The sequence below is a fragment of the Telmatherina bonti genome (assembly GCF_933228915.1).
Source record: "Telmatherina bonti genome assembly, chromosome: 1".
NCBI classification, from domain to species: domain Eukaryota; kingdom Metazoa; phylum Chordata; class Actinopteri; order Atheriniformes; family Telmatherinidae; genus Telmatherina; species Telmatherina bonti.
This window is the reverse complement of record NC_136619.1, coordinates 24,144,723-24,164,950: the sequence shown is the minus strand read 5'-3', so window position 1 is coordinate 24,164,950 and position 20,228 is coordinate 24,144,723. Positions and strand designations below refer to the sequence as shown.

General features: G+C 36.4%; 1 protein-coding gene across 1 annotated transcript in view; it reads right to left on the bottom strand.

Moving 5' to 3' along the window:
• tcf12 (transcription factor 12) overlaps window positions 1–20,228 on the bottom strand; it is an 81,997-nt gene that overhangs the window by 32,427 nt on the left and 29,342 nt on the right. The window contains exons 6-8 of the mRNA XM_079246913.1: window positions 5,020–5,081; window positions 2,367–2,499; window positions 1,868–1,920 (exon numbers count right to left, since the gene is read on the bottom strand). Coding sequence (XP_079103039.1) covers window positions 1,868–1,920; window positions 2,367–2,499; window positions 5,020–5,081 — 248 coding nt within the window. The remainder of the gene's footprint in view (window positions 1–1,867; window positions 1,921–2,366; window positions 2,500–5,019; window positions 5,082–20,228) is intronic.

The window sequence follows — 20,228 nt, the reverse complement described above, 5'->3', positions numbered from 1 at the left end:
CTGGTGGGGCCCTCCAGTTTGCTTACACAAGCAAAAGCTTTCTGTGGCATCTGCAGCTGCATTCATGCTTTACAGGTACGCTGCAGGCTCTTCACACAGCTGCCTCTGGCACAGCAGATCTGACTCCAGGTGCACTTTCCCTCGACACTTCCTAAACACCGTCAGTACTTCATGTAATGCTGCTGGCAGTACAAACACAGATCATGACTGATAACCACCCCTACACATACACATTACTCTCTCTCTAGCAATCACGGAGCACAGTTTTGAGGGCCACAGGTAGTCCGTTTTACCATCAGGTAGTTTGTCCTCCAATTTCTCACCTTTGCTTCCTTTGACTGTAATACCATTAAAGCAACACCTAAGAGCTGCCAGACAAACTCCTACTCAAACATTTTGCACTCATGCTACGTATCAAAAAGAGCTTTATGTTTTTCTTTATCTGTCAAGAGGTTATAAGAGACCTATAGTCAATTATTCAACAGTACCATCTTTATTCTTTCAAATGGGATCAAAGACTAACTGGGATAATTCCTCCAAGCTCCAGGCTTTATCTTCTGAGCAGTGCTGAGTGACAAGAAGAAGCTGCATTTTATCCCATGCTCCCCTCACTGTTTTTCCCCAACTAGCATTGTACTGCTTGATTGTACTCTTCTGAGTCACAGAACCGCACCTGCTCCCATGTGTTAAGTACTGACAAATAAAAGCCCAGCGTCCATTTACACAACAAAGAGATGTAACCCGTGAGGCAACCATTCTTTGCCTACCTCCCTCTGTCTGACAAGACCTCAAATATATCACTTAGTTAAGAAGAAGGCAGCTCACGTTCCTGCCTCTGCCGGGGACTGCATCTCTCCCTCACGCTCTGACAAACTTCTTTTCAAATACAAATCCAGAAACAAAACACAAGGCACCCTTTTATGTTAGCTGGCCTGTTCCATATTTAATTTTAGAGTAACAGCAGTAGAAGTGACGATTATCAAAGCTCTGAAAGGCAAATTCTGTCTCAGACTCCCTCACCAAAATCAGAGAGAAAGCCTCTCATTGTTTGAAGAAAGAAAAAAAAGTAGATTCTGGTGAACCAGTTGCTTCTTATTAAAACTGAACGAAAGGATGCATTGTTTTGTACCAGTTCTAGAAATTTAAGGTGAAGTTTAATAAAACCCTTTACCAATCCACCAGGGTTTTAACAATGAACATCTGACTTACTGATCTATGCATATTAATGAACTCCAACACCCCCTGTCTACGCAAATACAAGCTGAGCTCCACACTTCTCTGCATCCTAATGGTTTCTGCTCCACCGGGATCATTACCAATAGAAATTTTAGATATTCTGTGCTATTAATCTCTGTCTGTCCTCCTGCTCAGCCACGTAATGACTAATTAAACATCAAAAGAGCAGAGCTGGGGATCCGCTCTGACAGCCTCTCTTTCTCCCAGGAGAGGCTGTGAGGAGGCTAGACTGTGACAGGGCACCACTGAAAATCAATCACCCTAAGGTCCACTCACACACATGCATGGCACACACATTCATGTATGTGCACTCACACAAAAAAGCTGAAAGAAAGCAAAAAAAAAAACACTAGCATCTATCCCACAGAGACTTTTGCATGACAACATTTAACAACAACAATGGAAACAACAAACATTACAACGTAAACTAACAGGCACCAATGTGTCAATTATAAACACAACATATAAGAACAACAGACTTTATACCAAACGAGTGTGTGAGTGATGTCAAGAACACTCTTTATGTACATGCATGGAAAGGGAGAGCAGGAAAGAAGTGTGTGTGTTTGTTTGTTAAGGTGAGCTCACTGTGAAATCTATTTATATGAGAGGTAGATGATCTTCCACTCACAGATGAAGGCAGGCCAGGAGGGACCTTGCGAACCTTTTTTGTTTGTAGAGGATCTGTGAGGAGATGAAAGCACATCTAGTCATTAAAAAAAAAGAAAAGAAAACACAACTGCTATCACACAAACAACATAAAGAAACAATATTTTCTTCAGCAGTGTTGTTGTTTGCAAACGCTGTCTTAGATAAAATGGGACACTCTTCTGTACACAGGGACAAATGATGAAGACATGCAACATTACAGTCCTGACTGGCAGTTAGGTCAGTGAATATATACACCCCACAGTATGTTCATAAATATTTCATGAGTTACTCATCAGCGGGCTGACAGCGGCGTAAAGAGGAAACATTTGTGTGAAATCTCTATTCCTCAGTCGATCAGTTAGTCTGAAAACCTGACATACTTTAAAAGTGTTGTGTTCATTTTATTATATTATCTGCTTTTTTCCCCTGTAAAAAGAGTTTCAGAGCTTTTCTCTCATAATCACTGAGACAGCACTGACCGGCTGGTGATGGATCTTGTAGAGAACGTCTTCTGGGATTGGCTCCGGTGAAGGAGTAAAAGGGAGCAGAAGATTTTCCAGACGTAGTCACTGAATTAGGACTCGCCAACCCGATGTCTGGCCTCAGGGAAGACTAGAAAACAAAGAAAAAACACACTTGCTTACAACTTCTTTCATAGCCAGAACAGGGAATTTTTTTCTTTATTTTGTGGTAACCACAAAAAAATTACTGGTGGCTGATAATTAAACATCTCAGAAACTAAATTTTTTTTCAACTCATCATATTATTTAGTAAACTTAAACCACACTGTAAATGACTTTGCAGAGCTCATATCTAAAGAGGTGCTGACGTATTTCAAATCAAATTCAGCTGATAAAGACATACTGTCAGCCCCTGTAAGCTCACTGGATCTTTCTATCACCACTATCTTTTTGACCTCTGCCGCCTCAACTAACTGGGTTAAGCAGCCAATTAAGAGCTTGGTCTAATTACAGTAATCGGCTGTAAAAAGCAAGGATCATGTGAGTACTACTCAGAGTGATGTGTAGTAGTTGACATGAAAACTCACTACACGTGCCCTGTGGGATTCCCCTTTGCAAGCTGAGGATTGACACACAAAACTACTTAGACCTTTCTACCGATGCAACTTCTAATTTGAGGGTTAAATAAATCAGTGTTTTTCAACCTTTTCTGAGCCAAGGTACACTTTTTTCACTGCAAGCATCACAAGCTAAACCACAAACCAAAAATGTTTGGGGGTTTTTAAAAAAAAAAAAAAAAAAAAGGAAAAAAACAAACCATATCAGTAATATAAAGTCCATCTTGTCAGTGTGTCTTGAATAGAAATCAGACAAACACAAGAAAAAGAAATGTATGATCTTTCACTTTACTCATTGAGACACCTGGGCCTGTTTGGGTAAACACAGAGCTGCTTTTTGACCAGTTAGATGAAACTTGATCATTTGTCACGGCACAATAGTTGAACAAAAAAAACTAGATAAATAAAAAAAATAGGTGTTAACATTTTTAAATGAATGTGGAAATGAAAAACAAAATGGATACATGACGTGGCCTTCTAAGAAATGAGGATCATTTGTCTGAGCTGAAATGTAGGTCTTAGCAAAGTACAAAGACTGAAATCTTCTGTTCTACTCCGTAAAGTGACAACCTGTCCATGTGCTAAGGCCTTCACATGGTTCAACAAAACAGACCCCCTTTAGCTCAATGATACTGAATCCCTGCAGCAAATCTGAGGCTAGTCTCCTTAATACTCATGCAGAATAGAACAACATGTAAATCTGGATCCTTGATTATCTCAGTGAGCTCTTCTGATTTAACAATTTCAGTGCAGTCATTTAGTGAGGGCTGTTGCCTCTTCTGGAGAAGAGGGCACACGCAGGCAGACAAGAATCAGGAATCAAACACTTGCCACTGAATGCTTGCCATTTCACATGTTGAGTCGGTGCAAATTTACATATCAAGTTCCACATTTTGCAGCAGCTATTGTAACTCAAAGATTAAAAATTCAGACACTAAATGTAATCAGAATCATAAGCAGCTCATCTAATGAATACCGAAGCCATGACAGACAGAACACAGTGGATGACCAGGTCTGACTCAAACACCAACAGAATATATTCTTCATTTTAGAAGTCACAAGAAATGTTGGAAATTATGTAGGCCAGGACTATTCAATTGGGCCCTACAAGGGCCACAGTCTTACAGGTTTTCAATGTTTCCCTGCACCAACACACCTGACTCATATTAAATGAATCCACCAGCCTTTGAAGTAATGCACAAGGACTCATTAATTTCAGTCAGGTGTGTCTGACCGGGGATACACTGAAAACCTGCAGGACTGTGGCCCTCTTAGGACCAAAACGAGTAGCCCTGATGTAGATCATAATGTACTGTATTTTTACAGGTACTTGTCATGTGGCAAACTGATCATGAGATCAATTATCTCCTTTAGTTAATCTGCTCATTTAGTTGACAAAACAATATTAATTTTTTTCTCTGTTTATTCCCACCAAAAACTATTATTAGTTAATAGTGCAGTATTATTTTAGAGAAAGTCTGAACTATCTGTCACTGAAGTTTGTTTATAAAAGCCGATTTTATAATAAATATAGTCAGAAATTAAGTAGAAAATGTAAAAAATGTATTCTACGCCTTTGTTACATAAAGTACAAAAGCAGTTATATAATATTATTTTGCTATTTTCTTTTGTCTTCAAAGTGGTAGGCTGTTGGCACAATGTTTGAGGGGCATTTATGAAGCATTAATGATCATCTGGACTTTTGTGATGATGACTCAAAAGAGCTCATTAAAATTAAAGACCTTGGTAGGTTGTGCTGACATCACCCGTTTTTCCTTAGCTCTAAAATTACTGACAAAACGTAGTCATTCTCTAAAACGCTGTAATACACAACTTCTTACATAACTATAAACTTCTATTGTATGTCTACCTGTCATTCAACCATCTACTGTTTTAAACTGGGGTACCCAATACTACTTAAAGTTACATTAACTTCATCACAGGTCTGTTGAGATTTTATTGCTCATTCGAGTACAAGTTTGATTTTATCATTGTATTACATATGTAGATGGATGTGTTAGAAACAAGAACTGAACCTCTGATGACAAACTCACCTGGCAACCAGATGCCCCAGGATCCCTCCCATAGCCAACAAAGGAGGCCCTCTCTGATTTACCTGCAACAAAACAGAGACGGTAGAGATTGTTAATATTATGCTTTATGAAAACTTAAACCTGAAAATCTTGTAATAAGCTGCTTTTTTTTAGTTGCTTTAGCCAGCAGGATCTACTGTTGGTTGCATGATGAATGCTCAAATCACAGTTGCAACGGCTTCTTCATATTGCAAAAAACGGTTTTTCATCAGAACCATTGCAAAGGTTTTACATTTAACTCCACCCTATTATTACACAGTCTTGTACTGCTGGTGAGAATAAAAATGTGCTGTGAAAATCCTGTTATTCCAAATACTCATTCATTTTAAAGGAAATACCTTAAAGTCAAGTTTAACATGGTTTTGTTCCCCAACAGAGGTTGTTCTCATTAGTCTGGCTGGAAAAACTGCATCTTTAACCTATTATATCCATTTCCCTTTAGCCTTGTCTGTTGTAGCTCTATAATTAGTGACAGAATTAGCTAAACTGAAAGCTTCAAAACACAAATCTGCAAAGACACTGGACGGTACTCAGTCAAAGACCTTAAGATGTCATGTGTGAATAATTAAATAATTTTTTTTTAAAAAAGACATTTTTAAGGTGGACTTGAAAAGAAGAATGGAGAGTTTTAATGAAAGACTATAACAAAAGTGAAGCTTTTACTACGACAGTACTGAAATATATTGATAAATATTAAAGCTTTCCCAATTGTTCTACTTCCTCGCAACAGACTGGCGGCCTGTTCAAAGTGTACCATGCTGGAATATGCTCCAGCTACCTCCATGACAAGCGGTATAGAAAATGGATGGATGGCTGTATTACTTCTACTCTGCATTGCATGACAATGCCACATTGTGACTATCAACTAAGAAATACAAAAAAAAAGAAGTAAGCAAACTGTTTAATGGAATGACTGGGTGATTTATATTTATATTATAAATCTCTTTCACAGGCATGTAGATAATTCATAGCAAAGTTAAATCAGTTAAATCAGTAAAAACAGTATGACTTACAATGTTTTCAGCATGTAAAGGATGTATTAAGTGAATAATTACAGAGATTGTAACAACTGACAGAATTCTTTGATCAGTGTCACACCCTGTGTTCAAAACTCAAAGAAAAGCTCTCAAGCACCCAATTGGGGAAAAATAAAAATTTAAGCAGACAACTCACATGAATCATACACATCACAACATCCAAACTCAGCACTTTTATTGCCCTGGTAGAACAAACAAACAAACGAGAGCTCCTCAGGGACAATGATGAATAACTTTAAGAGCATCATACATTAGTTTTTGTCAGCCTTCCAAATATTAGCAACAGACACAAGTGCTAGAACTAAATTCTGTTCACTCTGGGGACAAGGTAAATATTTTTTTTGTAAGTTAAAAACCTGCACAGCCTGGATCTTTTGTTACACAATGACTGATCTGAATGCTGCCTTCAAGAGCGCAGGTGAACAGAAGCACATCTAAGAGAATTCGCTTGTGCTTATCTGAGCAGTACTGCAGGAGACAGTTGTTCTGCATTTGTGAAGACTGTCTCTTGAGACGAGGGAAGCCGAGGAAATCAGGGAAGATGGTTTTACAGGCAAAGCTTCTTCTGTAACAATGAGTGATACTGTTCTGAGCCATTGCCCTTGCACAGGGGAATAGGATTAAGTTGTCGGTAACCACCAACATTCACTATTATGGCAGGATGATGAAACATCTACTCCTGTGAGAATTTTAATTTCTTTAGTCCCTGTCTAATATGTAAAGGTGCTTTAGTGAAATCCTTTTTTAAGCTCCAAGTTATCTCCAGAAAAAAAGGTCCACTCAAGTGCAAGTTTTAAATATTCATTGTCAGCATGTGTTTTGTCACACACACTGGTTCTGATGTAAATAATTGATGGGTCACTTTTGTAATTCAGGTCCCACAGATGTGTTTGTGAAAGCAGTTATGGTCTATACTATGATACAAAGAGATGGCAGCACCACAAGCCCACAAACAAGTAAATGCTCAGCAGAAAAAAAACAGTCCGCTGACATCCTCTGGAGCAGACTAAACTGCTAAAAACCACACTGTATAATCAAAGAGTTAATTAACTCATACCATCAGTCCTGCTGCCTCATCCCAAAACTTGCTGCTATCTTATGGTCTTGCTCAGAATTTTTCTCCTTTCTGTTTTGTAGGCACGCCAAACCATAGAGCCCAGACTCTCCATAGGGACTTTTCCTCTCTAACAAAAGACACTGGTCCTACACTACCCAACACACCCTGTCTGTAGTTTGCTATACAAAATGATATCACCGTGTTTATGGATAAAAATAATGCTTTTCTTTTCCAAACAAAAAAATCAGATGCTGTCTTGTGCACCATTTTTTCTGACTTTCAAAGCAGAATGGGCCTTTAAAAAAGTGAGTCTTTAAGAGACAGCAACTGAAATGTTGTGGTGTAGTTTTCTCAGTTCTCGGTTGTCCTTTTATTTTGTAGCCTTTCCTATTAAGTCTTATCTCTGTTCGTTAGTTCAGCTGGGTACATTTAGTTCACCCATATCACCTGTGTCTCATTTTGGTTCTGTGTATTTATACCCCTCAATGTATTAGAAATGTAATGTTATATAGGTGTTTTTAGTTAAAATCATTTAAGCCTATAGCAGGCCTTTGAAGTAAAGCAGGTCTGCTGTAAATGAAGGTATGTGCTTTTCAAAATGAAATACAAAGTTAACAGAAGAAATTATGAGAATATATAGATATAACTTTAACCTTTTAGCTTCATGTTTATTTTTCAAACACACCACTTCATATTTCAGGGCATCAGTAATCCCCTCTTTTCAATCAGTCTATAATCTTGATTGTATGTCCTTTATTCCTGTCTCTTGCTCTTCATAAACCTCTGGATGAACACCTAACAGAGTAGACATGAAATCAAATCTGTTTCTTTTTTTATTTATTTAAAGAACTTACTGACCACGTTATTTAAACAGGAATTGGATTTGGTAAAGCCAAGAAAAAACAGTATTGTTTTTTTTTTTGTTTTTTTTTTGTTTTTTTGTCTTGTCCAGCATTTAGGCAAGCAGAATGATGGTCTGGATGCTGTGTTCTGCTGAGCAAATTTTCTCTGCCAAGGGAAGCTTTATAGATATAATGATCCCCTTGACTTTCTGAATTTTTATTTTATTTCTATATTTATTTTGTATTGTTGTTTGAATTGTAGAGTTTGTACTGCTGGACCAGAGAGGACAGACGAAAGACAGAAAGAGAAAGGAGAAAAAACACCTCATAAGAAAAGTGAAAGAGATAAAGGGAGAGAAAAGGGAGAGAAAAAAAAACCCTAAAAAATAACCCAAAAACAAAAAGAAAGAAAACAACCTACAGATGTATACATACACACACATACATACACACACATACATATATATATATATATATATATATATATATATATATATATATATATATATATATATATATATATATATATATATACACACACATATATATATATATACATATGTACACATATACATATACACATACTTGTGTATATGTACATGTATTGTTATTTAAGGGAGAGCTAAGTTTAAATGGAACTTATTCAGAAGACTGAGATTAAAAGCTTTAACTAAAGATAACGTAGTCTATTCAATATGGAAATACTGATTACATAAATGTATTTATACAGTTACGATTAAAGTACCAGTTCCTTAAATCCAGATGTATTTAAGGTTTAAGGGAAGAGTTTTGGCGATGCTTTGAGGGGAAAAAGCCAGCTAATGCAGGTGTCCCAAAACCTACAGGAAGCCAGTTATTGTAGCTTAGATAGCTGATTTTACAACCTCTCCAGCACACTCAGCAGTTGAAGCTGCAGTACAGACTGTGACACAGCTGGTTTAAGTACATAACCTTTAGTGTCTGATTGCTACCTTAAAAATAGTATTTCTTTTCTGAACCACAACTAAGGAAATTCTGAAGACACAGATATATTTTCAGGCAAACACAATGTATGGATACCACGACGTTCACCTCTAAGCACAAAGCATCCATAAACATGTGACAAAATCTATGAAAACGGACTATGTGTAAGAATCAGTGCGGTGTTAAGTGCATGCATGGTTGCAATTAAACAGGAACTGCTAATTCTGCTTTCTTTTATTGGCACAGATTTGCAAAACAGGGAGCAGTAGTGTCGCAAGTGGCAAAATGCTTAATGTCCTTCTGAGAGTAACAAATCAGTTAATATTATGTATGTTAAATGTCACTTTGAAGAGTTGCAAAGTAAATTCACTTCTGTTAGTTGTCCTGAATTAATTTCTTACAAATTAGGAAAAGAGCAACAATAGCAATGAACACAAACAGGGTACAAGATCTTAATATGAAATGACATAGCAGAGAATAAATGTGAACAAGTCTCTTTAATCCTTTAAGGTACTGGTCTACCATTTGGTACAGGTAAATTTACAGTGACTTTGATGAATTTCTTAAAATAAACCTGGCTGAGCCATCTCTACCTATTGGTTTAGGTATCTAAAACTCTAACTAAGTGTTTGTTAATTACACTGCTGCTTCAAATTTCAACCATTTCACTGTTGTTACATAAATTTTAAAGTTTTCTTTTGAACATCTCAGTCATTTGCTAAAAAACATTTATTCTGTTTATTCTTGTCCAAAACAAACAGAATAACACAAAGAAAATTTTTTCTCTGGCCTTTTTGTTAATGTGAAAGTTAAAGGGTTAAAAAGCCTGTTTGAAGATGTAGTAGCTCAAACCACTTCACTCAATCACGATCCTTACCAAATTAAATTTATTAAGTTAAAAGTTCACTAATATTTTGTCTAAACCAAATAACCAATAATCTGTGCCAATAAAATATATATTAAATCCCCGTGTGGTATCTTGAATTACTCAATGATGCAACAACAACACCTGCTTCCAGATTTACAGAAATCAGATTTACAGAAGTAGAACAAAGCAATATATCAAGTGAAACAATCTGCTGGGTTGGCCAGTTCTAAAGCAGAGCCCAAATTAGCTGAATAAAATATCATCTGGTGACACAATCTCCTGTCTGACGCACAAATAATGCACACTAAAAGGAAAATAGGTCACTGTATTAAAGTGAATTTTCCATTTAATTAAAACAAACTCTTAACTACTTGTTGAATATTTCCTCATTTGATTCAAATTTTCAGGTTTAAACATTAGTTGATAAATGAGGGAACACTCCTACAATAGAATAAAGTGAAGTTGCAAGCATTTGCAATTATGTGTTGCAGACTTGTTTTCAGTCATTTTTCATTTCTGGGTATAATAATAAACTACAGAGATTCTGTAGCTGTAAATAAATGTTTACGAATAATTTCAGAGTTTGTATTTGCGTTTATTTTTGTAAATCAATTTTTGTCATCATGCGAAAAAAATCTTCCTGACTAACAGAACGTACAGAAAGATGTGTACAGGCTGCATGGTGGCGTAGTTATTGGCAATGTAGCCTCACAGCAAGAAGGTCGAGGGTTCAATTGGGGTGAGGCTTAAATCTTTCTGTGTGGAATTCGCATGTTCTCTGCTCTCCGGGTTCTTCCCATCATCCAAAGACATGCATGTTAGGTCAATTGGTTAATCTAAAGTGTCCCTAGGAGTGGGTGAATGTTTTTTTGTCTTTTTTCATTAGCCCTGCGATGGACTGGCACCCAAAGATTGCTGGGATAGGCTCTTGCTCCCCTGCGACTCCTAATCGGACTAAGCGGTTCGGGTAATGAATGAATGTACAGAAATATAAAAATGGGTCAATAAACAAATTAATATGTCAATAAATAACTATATTTGTTTAATTGTGAAACTTATAAAATTTGACAAAAGATTTTATTTATTTATTTTGTTATTTTTAATAGTTGAAATTTATTACTGTATTAATAGTTCAATTTATTTACTTTTCCATGTCATTATTAGTTAAAATATTTGTTTATTTGTTTATTTTCATTTATTTCTATTGTCTTTGTATCTATTTATGCAATTGCATCAATAATCAAAATCCTAGTGTGAAGGCTACCAAAACTGTACATAACTCATGCAATGGAAATCATATTTAATGGAGGAAAAAATCTCACAGATTCAGAATATTCTGCAAAGATGATGCACTCAATGGTGTGAAGGTGCAACTATAATCTTAATACATTTTACAGCTAAAGCTGTCTATATTTATCAGAATATTTTATTGCAATTTTAAGTTCTAGTTCATAAGTCAAAATCTAAAATCTTACAGTTATTTAACTATCTGGAGTAGGGATTTTCAGAGTTAATTTATCAAACAATAATTTGAATTAATGACAATCAATAATACCTAATCAAAATATTGATTTTATGCATCAATATACTGCAAAGGCATCCTTGCCAGTGATTATAACTTCTACCTACATGTGTCTCAGCTTTTCACATGCAAAACTCCACTGTGTTTGATTTGCACAGTCTTGGTCGAGCTGGACAGAGAGCATCTGTGAACAGCTATGAGGAAGTAATTTCACAGACTTTAAAGCTTTGCTACATTTGTGTCATGCAAGGACTTCAACGTTCTTGTTGTGAGACAATTCTAGTGTTGATTAAAATGTAAGCTTACAATGCCAAAGGTCAATATTTTGTTAGGACATAAATCATCACGCCACTCTTAGCTGCATTTGCTTCTCTCTGTTGTATTGTACTGTTATCAAATGGTACAGCAGGGATGATCATCTGTGCCTACTTTCTGCTAAATATAGCATTTTGTATTGTTACATTTGGAGTTACACTTTATTCAACCAAACCCAACAATTGTGTGCCTCATACTTTCAGTGTTTTGCTGCTTTTTCCATACTCCAGGCTGCAGCCATGTGCTTTTTATCAGTTCTGGCTTGTTTTTACCCATTCTGTGCTGCACTAATAGATTCATTTCTGGCACGTGTTCTCACTGCAGTCAAGAAAATCACTGCTAACTAATTTCCTGTTTGTTTGGGATTATTTGTAGGTTTGTCTTATTTTCAATAAAAAGTCATGGTAAGTCCTGCAAACAAAGATTTCCAAAGTTTCATGAGCTGCTTGAAATTGTTTTCAGTGTTTTATTCTGCAGTAACAACAGCATAGCATATGTCTGATGTCAGAATGCATGACTGATTATCCTGAAGCAACATTTTGCTTAGTAGTCATCCTCTTAACAGTGCAACGCAACTGATGCAGCTAAACCACAAGGATGAATCTACACTGAGATATAAGGAAGAACACGGTAAGAATCAATTAATTAAGTAGTGGTTCTGAAAATTATATTATTTTCACAATTGGAAACTTAGTTACTGGCTCATTTATTTTGTGTTTGGGCATTCAACTTAAATTGGGAAAAGAAATAGTAGAGGTATCTTACCATGTGCAGCCTGAAAAACATTTTAATCTCCATTTATTGAGCATTATGCTGAGTCCATAAAAACATGGTAAAGCATTCATTGAACATATAGCATCTCATCTTTCAAATGTTACATCACTGGAAAATGTAGTTTTTATTCTCAATTATTTTTGTCTTGTTTAATTCAGATCAGTTGGATTTATCCAAATGTTCATAGAGGAGTAAAAAAAAAAAAAAAAAAAAAAACACCACATGGTGTTTAAATCTTTCAAAAACAAAAGGCAAGCTGGCCCGTCATTCACAGTATAAGACCTTATTGATTACAGGGGGTTAGTACAATATAGCATTGCATAGTGTTGAGCCCCTTGCTTTGATAATGTGAGTGGTGGTGACCTAAGCATCTCCTGGGATCAACTCAAAACCCTTGCTATAAAAACAGCCAATTAGTACTTCATTGCCTCTTATGTGCATTCCAATGACTTTTTTTTTTCACGCAGAGAAGTAGAATTTTTTCCTTGCTCCAACAAAGCCAAGACCATGAAAACATGCTTGTGATACAGAATGAGAATATCTTAATGTAGAAACCAAATGAACATATCAAGCGTCTACTTGTTTGGTTTATTTTTTTCCTTAAGGAAACATGGAGTTTGAGTTTGTGTCTGGGCTTATTTTCCAGTCTGGTGGCTTCAATGGCACCTTACCATATAAAGTTACTCCTATTGAACTGAAAGATAATTATTGCATTCCAAAGTAAATCTAATAAAGCCAACAACCCAGAAATTGTTTGTACTTACTACACAACTGCTAAATATTGTTACGTAGCTTTGTGTTATTTTCTTCAAATGAGTCCCTTGAAAGTTTGCAATATGGGGAACTAAAAGAGAAAATTAAAGAAAAAACTATCAATGAGATAATGTCCTTAATATAAACTTCGAGTTTTGGCCAGTCTGGCTGCTTGGAAATGAGGATATCAGAGAAGATAGAGGCTAACATCAGATGTTAACTCACTCACTCTTTCACCATATCTTTTAATTTGCCTCCTTTTGTTTTCTAAACTGCCAACTCTATTTGATGCTTTGACTAGATTTTTTTCCCTCAATAAATAAAAGCTAGCTGGGTTAAAGGTTGGGTCTGTGTGGATGGGAAAACAGGGAAGAGAGGTTGTGTTTCATATCGGCTTCCTCCCTGGTTGGATAATGGTTGCAGTACAACATTAGGAACAACTGCAGGATGAAGGAATACAACAGAGTCACTAAACACCAAGGAAACATGTCTCCCTTGCCCTGAGCTCAACATCAATTTCACATACAGCCTTGTCAGCAGTGACATTATTCAAAACAGCAAGAGCAAATGTTAATGAGTTCTTATTTGCATATTTATTTTTTTCTTTGTTGAAATGTCACTGATTATTACATACTAGGATGATAAATGCATCTGCGCTTGCAGCCTGATGTGTAATTAGCCATTAGGTAGAATGAATAGATCAATTAAAGGCGAGGACCAGGATTAAAGGAAATCAACTTGGGAAGAAACAGGAATAAAAAGCAAAATAACATATTAAGCGCAGAGGGGATAGCTCCATTGCTTTTATATCAGGCTAAAATGGCAGGAGATGGTACAGATGAAAAAAGGGAGTCTCAACAAAAATGACAAATGGATTTCTGTAAACTTAATATCAGACTTATAAAACCAGGGGCTTCTGTTCTTCAGACAAACTAAATAGTTGTTTTCTGCTCAAATCCATCTCTGTTCAAGTGAGAAGTAAAGGATTTCTGGATTGTGTTTGTTCCCTCCCAGAATAATCAGGAGCCATGGTTTGGTGTCTATCTAAATTTTTTCTAAGTTAAAAAAAAAAAATAAAAAGGGGGGGGGAGATAGACAGGGGAAAATGTTTTCGCTTGGCCTTTGCCTTTTTCTAAGCCTAACTCTTCTCCTGCCAGCGCTTGTTATTCACAAATGAAGAAAAAAAAATGCATTACTGTGGACCAGATGGGAACATTCCACATGACCAAACCAATCAATCACTTTGGTGGGACGCAGGTGTGACACAGCCGTGTAGCAACAAACCATTTCACAGTCTATCAGGCACAAACACATGGTCACCAATCAATGGCACCCTGAGGACACATGAGGAGGGGTGATTCTCCATAGCCTTGCTGGTTCATAGCTGATGACTTCATAATCACACATCCATTCTCTCAGAGGAGAAAGGCGATGAGCTCCCTAATAAACGTCTCCCAACATGTGAGCACCAACACTGTAATGGATGCTGCTTTAGCAGGGACACTAGCCTGCTCTCCTGCATTTTTACATTCACACATTAGCCGCTGTCTCGCTGTGAGAGCACTGAAACAAGGACACATTTAACAAGCTGAAGAAATATTCCCCTGATGGTCATTAGAATTAAGCCAGTGTGAAACATCAAAGTATGAGTTGATGTTTTGTAGATGCCAAACAACTGTTGAATACAAAAAACAATCAGGACTTAAAGAGAGAAGGACAAGGAAGGATGGATACATGGTTTGGTAATGCTAAACTGACTCACTGCACTCTGAGCATATTTCCTTATACAGAATTCCTCCACCCTTCGCCCCCACCCCAAGTGGTCTTTAGTCTTAAGCTGGATATAAAGTGTTGCACAGGGTAGGCAGGGCCGGCGCAACTAATGCCAATAAAATGTGCTCTCCTATGGTGGATGTATGGTTATGGCGTCCTTCCATTTTCACCATACAAATGCAGCATAAATACCCGGAAATGGTAATAATAAACCAATCGTTTGCAACAGAGTACTTCTGCTTAACCCCGCTGCAAGCAGGGGTTTACGCTGGGTCTGGAAGACATGCACGTCTACATGAAGCACATGGCAACCAACATTATGCAGATGCAGCATCAGTATAAATCCCGTTCTTAGAGTTCTAGCCAGCACTAAATAAAACACCAAGACAGCCAGAATGGGATAAATCTTTTGATAACCACTCTGTGGAAAAAGCACAGTCAAACTGGAGCAGACATTTAAAAGGGTTTTGTTGGTTTTAAGTCAGTCAAAAAGTACTTTCTTATATCCTTGGCTTTAAAGAACAAGTCTTATAGAGATGTGCTTCTCTCTATACTTCCCACATTTTATACTCTCAGGGGTGTGCCAGCGTAGGGGAAAATGTCAGGCATTGTCAAGTGGGAGTAAAGGAAGAAACAAATGTTTGCATTTCATTATCCAATCACAATCCACTACAGTCCGAAAAGAGGGAGTGTAACATTATCTAGTATTTTGCTTGCCAGCATACCCAGCATGGATACAGGGTGCCTCGGCAAGCAGTTGTGACAGTTGAAAAGAATGGGAGGAGGAGTGGGAGTTAGAGGAGTGTGTGCGTGAGTGTGTATTTGTGTGAAAAGGTGGCAAAGGGAAGCTTTACCACCTTTAAATAAACTTGGATTTGCTCCTGTTGGCGAGATTAATATGCAGGGATCAGGGGTCAATTTCATGCATGCATGAGGTTGTATTGATAAAGTCAAACACTAAACTTAACCCACACTTATCTTTAATGACCTACAGGCAACATCTGTAAGATCTAGAGGGACTGAAGTCAATGACAACAATGCACTACATTGTTTCAAAGAGCAATACAACTTTTCTATGAACATAAGTCATATACCTAGCATTCTGGCACATAAGCGTGCCAGAATGCTAGGTATCCAACAAATACACCAAACACTAAAGTCTGTGGACTTAAACAGTTCTGCTCACGATAATCCCTGTGAATGAATCACTTCCTGTTTAGCACTGAACTTGTATTAAATAAGCAACATTCTTCCTGGCATCAACTGCATGCAGCATGAGGACTGAGAGAAATTAAAGAATGGGGGAGGGGAAAGGCAAAAGAAAGAATAATAGTGAAACAGTAGTATGGAGCACAATAGGTTTTGGTAACAAAACTAGGATTCATAAAGACTTTTTTTTTTTTAACCATTTTTTTTACCATTCTTTTAACCATCTTTTAAACAGTATTTAGCAAAAAAAAAAAAAAAAAAAAAAAAAAGTTATCTTGAAAACACTATAAAATTCGATTCTTGTGCAAAACATCTGCAGCCACAAATATATGGAAGTATGCAATGATATTATGTGGACTCCAAACAAGCTAAGCTGATTGTTTTTGGGGTTGTGAATTTAACATATGATAAGAAATATTTTTTGTAAAGAACGAAGCAAAATGACTAAAACAAGCAAAATGAAGACACCTTTCCAATCATCATAAAAATAATTGTGGTGTTCTGACCCTTGCAGCTGCGTTCTACAGAGTTGTTATGTCATCATAACTTGGCTATACCCCTGCTTTCCTATCTTCTTTGGAGAGACAACCCTTGGGGCATACTCGGTCTACAGCTGATCCTCTACAGCTGGACAGCCTCACCAGTCGCCTGCTGGGGGCCAAGACCTAAGGAAGGATGGAAGGGACTGGGCAGGGCCAAGATGAGCTGAGAAAAGCATGAATGTGGGGAAAAAATGGGGAGATGTGGGATGAAAAAAAATGGGATTTGCACCCTTTCAGTTCATCCTTAGCTCTTCATGCTTGATTGGCCACAGTAATAGATAAGCACGCCCTGCAGCGTATATATATATATATATACGTATATATATATATATATATATATATATATATATATACACCATATATATATATATATATATATATATATATATATATATATACATATATATATATATATATATATATATACGTATATATATATATATATACACATATATATATATATATATATATATATATATATATATATATATATATATATATATATATATAAATATATATATATATATATATATATATATATATATATATATATATATTATATATATATATATATCATACACACATGCCCACCATATGTTGCATTTAGATACCTTTAATACCAGTTTACTTCTACTATGCTTTTCTCTTTAAAGCTTGCAGTTAGATGTGTGTCAGTGTGTGTATGGCTACAAACAGCAAAGTGGGAGACAGCAATGCTGGAAGCACCTGTGACCCACACTGCACTGGTAACAGAGTGTGCACCTGAACAACACCTGGTCACAATCACTGCCTGAACCTGTGTGTGTGTGTGTGTGTGTGTGTGTGTGGGGGGGGGGGGGGGGGGGGGGGGGGGGGATTGTCTGGATTGTCCCACGGGACAGAGCATTAACCATGACACCTGCCCCAATAAAAACACACAGGGGAAGCCAATGTGATGTGGAATTCAACACTTCAAGCATAAGCTTGAGGATCAATTAAACATGAAAAGGAAAGAGTAAAGAACACGCTGGGCCAGACCCTAGCCATTGTAAAAACGGATGTCTTTTTTTTTTTTTTACATTTAAAGTGTAATTTTGCAGAAGCAACTCAAGAATTTCATCAATTAGCTTTACAAGAACACTAAACCAAATAAATTCAGATTTTTGCATAAATTGTAAAGTATACAAACACAATTTTACTATTCCATCATCAACACGGGCATGGTGAAAACCTCTGGCACTGGACAAGAGACAGGTTTAGGTTAGCTTTTTGAGAAAAATATAAAATCTATTTGGTTATCTTGACCAGGCTAAGAGCATACTGCCACTCATATTAAATCTGTCCATTGTTAACCCACAGCCATTGTCCATTTGTCACAAATGAATGCCCACTCTGAAAACATTAACAGTCACATTATCAAATGTAAACTCTTGTGTGTCAGTGTGTCATTTTTTTAGGTAATGTCGGTCTCTATTATACAAAAATTGCTGTTGACACACAGCTTGATTATAATTACAAAAGCCATAACTGTAAAAATAAAGAACTTTATATTGTTTTGTGTTTTTTAAATCCCTATGTATTTTGCTTAGTCTGAAACTTCCAGCGACATATCAAATATATACCTCCAATGCCTAATTAGTTACCATTTCTTGAAGATTTTTGGAATTCAATCATCAGAAAAAACACAGATTTATAGATCACTGTAGAATTAGAGTGGATTAAAAGAAGTGTCCTTCACTTGTAGTACAGATCTGAGAGCATTTCTTTACCCACTGTTTGTCTTTTGTTCATACAAACAGACACACATATAAACAAGTAGTTTAATAAGCACCTGTCAAAAAGAAATCAGGCTTACACAACATCACTGCTTGCTATAAGAACTTCTTGAGAAGTCAAAGTTCATTTAGTGTGTAAAACATGAATACTGTGTGGTCTAAAGATTTTATTGTTGCCTTTAAGAAAACTAACCAGAGGCAACAGGAATATTTAAGGGTAGTATTAAGATAATGTCTGCTATGTACAGTGGTAGATGGGACTAATTGTACAGAAACGGCTACCCAACTGAAAAGTCTCAAGGTAATCATGTTAAGGTTGCACGTGTGTCAACATGCTGGCAGCACTGTGCATGTGGCTGTATGCATGCGCTAATGACAGCTTTAAGCTGATTAGTAATAACTGTAAGCTGTATGACTAATAGATATGAAGCATGCCAGAGAAATGTGAATATGAAAGTACAACTCAGCAGTTGCATGCTCATGCCCTCAGCCACATGGTTGGAAAGAACCAATACCAAAGAAGTCCTGTTACACAGCGAGAGCCAATATGATATTTGCCACAAAAAATAATATAACCTTTATAATACAAATAAATCATGCATGTTCCTCAATCTCAAAAATTCTTCTTTGCTGTAAAGTTAAACAAGTACTAAATGAAAAAATTGTTAAACAGTCAAATTTTCTGCCTATAACTGATATCTTTGTTGTTGTATGCATTAAAGAAAGAAGTTATTTTATTCATTTTATATTTTTAAAATTTACCAGCGAAAACTTCCCTTATTTAAGTAACCCAAGTGTAACTGATGAAATCTTCTCCTTGAAATCCACACGGAAAAACACCATATCTATTATTTATGACAAACTGATTGAGACCCGACAAACCCCCTTGACAAGATCAAAGTGGAGGAGTGTTTTCAATATTCTATGTATTCTTGTATTCGATATTGTATGTTTTGGTGTGTGAAAATTTGTTTTATTTAATATGCTTTATATAAAAAAGTTTTTTGGATCAATAATTAAAACTGATGGAAATGGTCTGCCATCCATGACTTAGATCTAAAATACAGTTTAAAAAGGTGTTAACTGGTCCTAGGTCATCAGGAGACATGGCGATGTAAATAGCATCAGCATAACTGTAAAAACCAATGCTGTGTCTCCTGATGACATCCCCAAAAGGTAGAATGTACAGATTAAAGAGTATTGGGTCGAAAAATCGATCCATGGGCTTCCAGCATTTTATTTTATGGGTTCTTGAGGAGCCTGTATCAATATTTACAAAAGATTGTTGGTCCGTGAGAGAGGAGTAAAACCAGTTTAAAACACAAACTTCTTAGTCTGTCTCACTTAATCTACATATTTCTAAAAGGGATGTCTTTGGTTTAAAATGAAAAAAAGCGATTACCTGTGATTACCATTATTAGACTGGAGCTACAGGGCAACCTTAATATTATGTAGTCTAGGGCATCAAAACCTTTTCTGTCATAAGTGAAAAAGATTTTAGCAAAATACCTTTTGTCTGTGGCAATTGCCCAGATTGCTTGAAATCAACTTCCCCACTGACTTCCCTCATTAAGCCAACGTCACAAGAGAAAATCTCAGCAGGTAATTAGATGTAACCACTTCTTGTCAAGGTTATGAACTTCTGGCAACCCCTGTTGCTAAACAATTACAACTGAATGAGAACCAAACCTCCAAATCATTACCTGCAAAAGTAGTAAGTGAAGTACTGCAATAACCTATTTTAAAAAAAACCTTACATAT